Genomic DNA, 8,254 nt, shown 5'->3' on the forward strand with positions numbered 1-8,254 from the left:
AATTTCGGACACGGTTTTTCGATTGGAAGCTTTTAAAAGAATATTTGTATTTCGCGCAAAAATTGACATTTTCCTAAGGGGTAAGTCTATGCTTTTTGGGCAAAAATGACCCAATTTTCAAGTCGCCATTTTTCTCTATTTTATTTCCCTAGACATTTCGGCATGTTGAAGAATTCTTTTGGGAATCATTTTTAAGTGCAAATAACGCCATGACATAGAATTTTTTTTTTAATTCTCACCCTGACTTCATCTTTTCTGCCCTATTTCTTTGTCCCTTGGGATGCCAAAAAGGTATCTCAGATGACAATTTTGGACATGGCGATTTGATCGGAAGCTTTTAAAAGAATATTTGTATTTCGTCCAAAAATCGACTTTTTCCTAAGGGGTAAGTCCATGCTTTGTGGCCAAAAATGACCAAATTTTCAAGTCGTCATTTTTCACTAGTTTATTTCCCTAGGGATCTCAGCGTGTCGAAGAATTCGCTTGGGAATCATTTTTAAGTGCAAATAACGCCATGACATAGAATTTTCTTTTTAACTCCCACCCTGAATTCATCTTTTCTGCCCTATTTCTTTGTCCCTGGTCTCTTAGGAGGTTAAAAAATCTCTCTCAGGGGACAATTTCGGACACCCTGATTCGATTGGTAGCTTTTAAAAAAGAATATTTGTATTTCGTCCAAAAATCGACTTTTTTCTAAGGGGTAAGTCCATGCTTTTCGGCCAAAAATGACCAAATTTTCAAGTCGTCATTTTTCACTAGTTTATTTCCCTAGGGATCTCGGCGTGTCCAAGAATTCGCTTGGGAATCATATTTTAAGTGCAAATAACGCCATGCATGACATAGAATTTACTTTTTAACTATCACCCTGACTTCATCTTTTCTGTCCTACGTCTCTGTCCCTGGTCCCGGAGGCCCAAAAAAGTGTCTCAGGGGACAATTGTGGACACGCTGATTCGATTGAAGCTTTTAAAAGAGTATTTGTATTTCGTCCACAAATCAATTTTCCCTTGCCTTGGCCAGATATGACCAAATTTTCATGATGGCAGTTTTCAGTTTTTGTTAAGTCTCTAGGGATCTGGGGGTGTCGAAAAACTCCCTTAGGAATCATTGTTAAGTGGAAATAACGCCCTGAGAAAGAATTTTCTTTTTAACTCTCACCTTGACTTTATCTTTTTTGGGCTAGTTCTTTGGCCCTGGTGGCTTGGTTTTAAAAGAATATATTTGTATTTCGTCGAAAACTCGATTTTTTTCTTAGGGGTAAGTCCATGCTCTTTGGCCAAAAAAGCGCAAGCTTAATGCCTGTACCACTCTACCGACACCTAAGTCAGTACTGTTTCCTTCCTTAATGATGGCATTTCCTAGGTTAAGCACTGGATACAGTTTTAAAAGCAAGAGGTGGAAATGGATGGTTCAGAAAACATTTTAGCAATGTTTGAAGGGCAGGTGTCAGCTAAAAACGCTGCCTCCCTGTACACAAATATATTTTTTACGTCAACCTCATTCCCAAGCCTTTTCCCTCGTAAAATTACAAAAGAAAAGATCGATCTGGGAACGAGGATGTTTTTGAGAGGTTTATGTCTGCGGGAAAAGAAGATCAAAGCAAGGTCTATTTTCAGAGATGATTAAGAAATAATAAGTTAAAAAGCTTTGAAATGCTTAACACATAATGACCTTTTTCTCATATTGAAGAGCGTAGTTGTGCTCCATCAGTTTTGAGTAGTCCTCAAAATAGTAGAGAATGCAAAGCCAAACAAATGCTATCATGCCATGTCACACTCTCTTTGTTGAGAAATTGTAGTGGGTAGCGTGACAGCATGACATTTTGTTGTTAATTTTGCTTGAATCAATTATACGAATAGGAAATGAAATCGTTAGTTTTTTATAAGATATCGTATCATTGATGTACACCTTCCAAATGTTGACAGTGATTTGTGATTTCATTGCATAGCACGGCAACAGGAGAACTTGAACCTTGCCCAATATATTATAGATAGAAGCGAGTCGCTGTGGGTGTATGAACCGTGGGTGTAATTGTCAGAGAATTTAGAAGAAATCGTTTTGCTTATTTGAACTGTGATATCGTGAAGTACAGCCGTCCAGGCATTCGCAACACTCTTCAACTGCAATCAAATCTCAAAAGAAATAGCATTATTATGTACGAATTTAACGTTGGTGATGATCAGTTTGAAATGTTCTAATGTAAAATGTAATTAAATGAAGTAAGCTGTGCAAGATAACTAAAGACATTTTTTGAAGGTTCTGAAGGTTTTTTTTTTTTTTTTTTTTTTTTTTTGCCTTCTTGGTTGAGGGACAAACCCTATTTTATTCATTCATTCACCACGACATACAAACATAGAAAGTTACAATGAATAATAGACTAGGATTACAAGTACATAAGTTTAGAGTAAATAAAAAATAGTAAAAGAAGTAAGAAGTGGCGAGGAGACCTCAAGAAACCCCCGGGCTTATACTGAGAGGTCTCCTCGGAGATATGTTGGGACTTTAAGACCAGTAAAGACATTGTGTTGAGATTTTTTAACATACGGTGGTGGTAAGACTATAAAGACATAACAGAGTCGGACGTTTCGTGCAATTAACTGAGGAAATCAAGAAGCTTTCTTTTGAAGGTGGATAGACTAGGGGAAGACGGTTAATGGTAATGTGTTTATATACTGCGGCACATCACATATTCTCATGGCGGTTTACAATTCTCCAGTGGCATGAGATCGGACGTCAGCGTGTAAAGGCGCCACTGGCAGCCGCTATCAGTCCATAGTTTGATCTCACCCCCCCACCCAACCACGAATGAATGTGAAAAACAGTGGAAATGAGTGAGAAAGAGATATACGATCACACCGGGGACTACGTCCCTACTCTTTTCCAACAGTGTGAGGGTTCTTTAATATCCCACAGATTATTCCGTTGTTCCGCGGTGTGCTGTTCCAGGGATTAGTGACATCCCTGCTAAACAACTGACGTAAAAGAAACAGTACTTAGATTATCTTAATGAGGGATAGTTTAAAGTTCACAAACACTGGGCCACTAAAACTGTATGATAGCAGACTACGACATGAAACAAATTAAGATAAACGCTATAAAACAAAGAAAAAAGCATAATAATAAGTCGCTTTTAAAACGTTTTATTTTTTTAAAGTTTTTCAATAACTCTACAGTTGCAGGAGAGAATAATCCATGTCTAGAAGCTACTACATCGGCCTTAAACTTTAATCTATCTTTTGCGTCAACAAAAACTGATATACAATTGGAAACTTGATGTACGGTACAGATGTATATTTTTTGTTTGAAGTGAAATAGCTACTGCAAACCCTTATTGTTTAAAGTACTTTTAGAAGCTGAAATCATGATTTTAAACGAGGAACCTCGATTTTTTTTCTGCCTAGAAACAGATGCTCTGGGACCAGTTGCATTAAACTTGCCTAATCGGGCGTAACTACTAACGTTGGATGTCAAAACAGTGATCAGTCTGACCGGCGGTCAAACGAATTAAGCATGCGCAATCGTGACCACTTTGTTGTTGGCAAAGGGTGACCTGGCCTTGGATTGTAAGCGAGGCTAGGGGTGACCTTCAGTGTTTTTTATACAAACCTCACTGCTTTTCATAGGTAGATTATGCCGTTCTTATAATAACTGGTTTTCATTTATATATGAAAAGCAGTGAGGGTGTATTAAAACAAGGTCACTCCAGCCTCGCTTACAACCAAAGGCCAGGTCACCTAGCACACAAACTGTAAAATGGGCTATTTGAACGAAAATGTCTTAGAAAATTGGTTTCCGGTTTGCAATTGCTTAAAGCTAAACGACGAGGTCGTTACGAAAAAAAGAAGCTTCAAACGTCCAGTACCGGTAGGAAAGTTTGTGTTTGTCTTCCTCTAGCTATTCTTGCTTTCAGTTTTTTTGCCAATGGAGAATTAGTCTCTGAGCATCAAGGCTAGGGCTGTTTGAACATTTAAAAATGTCCACCCGCTTGTGTTTGCCTTTTTTCATGGTAATTATTTTATTTGAATGTAGCGATAATAAGACAAATTGAGTAATAACGTACAGATTCTCAAGAATAATTGATTCGTAAATCGATACAGCGTTCACTAGCTTCCAGCGCCGCGAAAGTGACTTGAAGTTGCGAAGTCGCGCGCATGTTCAGTCGTTAGACCACCGCGTTAAGTTTCATGCAATAAGCCACTCGTCTTAATCAATATTTAAACGATTATTTTCGGCAGCAACAAAAGCTGAAATAGGCACTGTAGCCCATGACGGCTTCATTAGCACTTGACGCTTCACTTCCTCCGTTTTCGCCGCTGTAGCATTTGTAGTTGTAGAACCAGCCCACGATCTCTCCGTTCTGTGTAGCCTTGCTCTCTTTCCCATACACAGAAACTTCCGCGTCGCAATTGGGATACGAACTCTGAGCACAAATCTGTCGACAGGTTCTTAAGTCATTGGTATTCCTAACCATCACTGGGTTTAGGCAGCAGCCAGAACCTCCAGTCGGGGTGCCTCCGCTACAAGCGGCAGCAGCAGCCATATGGAGGGATTGCCAACCCAAGTCGTAAGCCGAGTACTGATCGAACCCTCCTGGTAAGAGTTTCTGGGGTACACGGCCGTTATCGTCAAGCGTGGCGAAACCGCCAGGTTGGCCGGCCTTGGCCAGCTGAGCTTTTAAGGTTGCGATCTGAAAAGTGAGTAAAATTAAACGGTTCATCATTCTCAGTTTTGACCTTATTTCAAGCAAAACAAATTAGCACATCACATACCTCCTTTTCAAGCTGTTTCAATTTTTGGTCAAAAAGCGCTAGAAAAAACGCAAAAAAAAGAGGAAAAGAAAGAAAAAAGATAAGTAGAATGCAGATTAGGCAGTGCAATACTCATGACCATTCAATCTAACCCTTTTTCTGTCATCATACCTTGAAAGAGAATAATTACCTTGAGCGGTTTTGTTATAAACGACTTCTCCAGTAAGGCAAGAAATGGCATTATTCTGTTGAAGTGAAGACATAGTTACTAAAGACCAAAAACCTCATACGCGTTTTTCTTTTGTTTTCTCAAATTTCTTAACATTAGTATTCATTAGGTATGCTTAAATTCAGTAGCGAAAAAAAATCCTTCTGTACCACAACTCGTGAATCATGATGTCGAAATTGAACTGTACTTAAGCCATTTGAATTTTAATACAATTTGTTCACGAAACCTTCGGCGCTGTTGTTAGCCCATTCTTGGGAGTTTATTACATTTTGGGAAGTACAGCATACAACCACCGAAAAAGCGTTCAACGTTCACATACCAGGCAACGAGTCTTGTGATCACAAGATCCGCTCGGGTCGGTGTCATCTACACACGCACCGAAGGCGACTGAAAGACCGCACAGTAAGGTTTCAATGTGGAAGATCGCCTTGAAAATTGTCTTGATCATCTTCACTGACAGGTTTCTGTTATTTATGAGAAACAATGCGACAATTTGAAAAGTGTACAAAATTAATAGACTTCGGTGTTAGGCCCCGTTCAGACTACAGTCGAGGACAAAAGGTCTTGGTACAACTGTTACAAAGTCCTCCTATAGAGTGTGTGCACGGCAGCCATGTTGGAGGACTAAAACAATAGAAGATATTTGCATAAAAATAGAATATATTTCCCAAAGGAAAATCATTGTATTGTTTCGGTCCTCCAACATGGCCGTCGTGCACACACTCTATTACCTGCTAATTTAAGGTGACTCACCAATGAAGGAATGTTTTTCGTTTTAAGCCCTTCTTACTAACCCCACCCCTCCCCCCGAGACAATGTTGAAATCCACAAGTCATTTTTATTACACGGGCTCAACATTGCTAGCGGGGTGGGGATAGGGGAAGGGGCACTTATCGTTTGCGCGCACCTTGATTCTGTCGCGCGCGAAGGGAAACATCGTAAATGCTAATTCGTCCCAATCCTTTTGCCCTTTTGTTACTAGGTAAACCCTTTTGCCTGTGGGACGAAGTTGTATCCAAAGGGGGCTTATGTTATTGTATGAAATTGTAACTAAAGGAACCATAGAGGCGAACGCTATATCATACTTACTGTCGCAGCTTTCTTCGAAGAAATAACGCCAGAAAGGAAAATTATTATTAGTCAGTGTAAAATATTTGTTCGTAAGACGTGATCAGAGACGAAAATAAAAGTAATTCGTTCTGCGTGTCAAATACTTATTATCAGATTAGCAGTTAATTCCGACTACGGCTCAGTGACGCACGTATATTTCATCTCCCTGCAGTTTATATTGTGAGATTCATGGTAAGAAAATTAAAGATTTCAAGCAAAACAAGAGCTCTTAAACATGCGAGCGTCACAGGTCGGTATAAATGAGTTGCAAGATAACGTGCGTGTTGAATTAATACCCAACACGACAAATTTTATCCTTTGACTGACGCGAGAACCACCACTTGTCTTATCTTGAATGATATGCAATTTCGTGGTAACGCCAAGAATATTTGCGCGAAAAGCTTATGCAAGATATCCGTACTTGAATGAAGGAGCACGATGTATGATGCATGTTTGACATAATTACCTTCGAAAAATATTAAATAGGATCGGGGTATGAAGGAAACTATTTATAATCGGAACAATCCCTTGTCAAACGGAGTCCAAATCTCGAGACCCCTAGCGGCACTGACCCATCGAGGCCCAAGTACTCCATCCCCTGGGGTTGTTTATCGGGTTTTGGCGTTAGTGGCGTTACGTGATGCCAAGAGCCCCCCCTCCCCTCTAAGATTTGCTCGTATAGTAATGTTTGTCCTTTTAAACTGAGCCAGGCAGTATATTAGAAGGTAAACAGAATAAAAGCACACTGTCCTTAAAAGATGAAAACAGTTGCTGTGTACCTTTAAGCATGTAAAACTATATCAAATACACAGAGATCGCGGAAACGATCTTCAGTGAAAAAGATAGTAAGATTGACGGGGCGAGACCCTGATTTTCCTGCTGTTTTTCAACGCTTCTCTGCTCGACTAAATTGTCTGGTAGCGGTGGGTCTGCGCCACTGGATAAGGGAGTTATACGAGGTATGATCTGAAACCTTTCGAATTTCACAATTTATAGTCTCAGACAATGTAATGATTTGAATTTTAAGCACCTTAACACCACAACACTTCATACAGCGTTACAGACAAGTCGGTCTTAATGATAGGTGAATCAAACGTTTTTGTCTTAATTTAAACATGCTGATGGTTTGAGGGATTCAACGGACGTCGCCCTTCGTTATGTACCCCTCCAGCCGGTCCGTGTGATGCGGAAGTTGTCTGGATTTTTGTTATTATATGGAATCAGTGCATCTACAGAAACTAGAAGCGAACGTTATATACTCACTGTTGGTAGCTTTCTTCGAAGAAATGAAGACGGAAAGCAAAGGAATTAGTCGGCGAGTATGCTGTCTGTTTGTAAGCCGAGGTGATCAGAATCGAAAATGAAACGGTAATCCGTGCCCGTCAGGGCAACGGATAACACCTGGATTGGACTCTGGACTCTGGACTCTAGTTTATATATGTTCTGTATAGAAAAATGTGAAGGTACGTAGGGGTGGGTGGGGGGTTAGGGGAAGGGTGCGGTAGATGGATACAGGATATATGTATTTCCATTGATTTCAACCACTTTCTTTCTTTTCTTAGCCGATTTTAGTAATATTGTACAGTAGGCCTCGACACTCATTCTTTTTCCTATTTCTTTTTTTTTATAAACATGTTATTTCAAAGTCATCCAGGCTGTTTCGCGCGCGCACCTCCTCCTCGCGTGAATGAAGGTGGAATGGTACCTTGATGGTGGAATGACGTTGAAAACGTCAAAATTGGAAGCTTTTTACACTTGAGAATCCGGCACATTTTGAGAGAATTTCACCAAATTTGCAGCGTTAAACAAGTGAACTTTAAGATAATAACTGTAAGATTATTGAAATTGATAATTTTTCCAATACATAATGAAACGATTTGTACACCAACAGGTCTTTAAGATACTAAACATAACAGGCCTGTTGTTAATTTAGAAAAAATCTCTAGATGTGATACTGAATGACAGGAGGAATTTACGCTTTCCTGAACCGTCAAATGACAAAAGGGCAATAATGGGGTTGACAGGCCTGCGCAACTCTCAAGTGCGCGTTTTAGCCTAAATAAAAGGTTTACTCTCACGGGTATGTCTTTCAGAGAACACCCTTTTCTCTTGATTTAGGTTAAGCACTCTTTCAATGAGGAATGCTGAGCTGCAATGTACTTCAACC

At 39.7% G+C, this 8,254-nt stretch overlaps 1 protein-coding gene across 3 annotated transcripts; it reads right to left on the bottom strand.

The window, feature by feature from the left end:
• Positions 1 to 2,892: 2,892 nt before the first annotated feature.
• On the bottom strand, positions 2,893 to 7,470 carry LOC146471666 (uncharacterized). Of its 3 annotated transcripts, none has more exons than XM_085120819.1 (5): positions 7,351 to 7,470; positions 5,297 to 5,441; positions 4,939 to 4,993; positions 4,770 to 4,807; positions 2,893 to 4,687 (listed from the first exon to the last, which is right to left on the bottom strand). In XM_085120819.1, the coding sequence occupies exons 2-5, from the start codon at positions 5,423 to 5,425 to the stop codon at positions 4,223 to 4,225; spliced, it is 687 nt and encodes a 228-aa protein (XP_084976945.1). In that variant the 5' UTR covers positions 5,426 to 5,441; positions 7,351 to 7,470; the 3' UTR covers positions 2,893 to 4,222. The 3 variants fall into 3 exon arrangements, with proteins under 3 accessions (XP_084976945.1, XP_084976948.1, XP_084976946.1); XM_085120822.1 differs by lacking the exon at positions 7,351 to 7,470 and adding an exon at positions 6,067 to 6,754; XM_085120820.1 differs by lacking the exon at positions 7,351 to 7,470 and adding an exon at positions 5,699 to 6,040 and having other exon boundaries at positions 5,297 to 5,563.
• Positions 7,471 to 8,254: the final 784 nt, after the last annotated feature.

The sequence above is a fragment of the Pavona decussata genome, unplaced genomic scaffold, assembly GCF_977016875.1.
Source record: "Pavona decussata unplaced genomic scaffold, jaPavDecu1.1 SCAFFOLD_102, whole genome shotgun sequence".
In the NCBI taxonomy this organism is placed as follows: domain Eukaryota; kingdom Metazoa; phylum Cnidaria; class Anthozoa; order Scleractinia; family Agariciidae; genus Pavona; species Pavona decussata.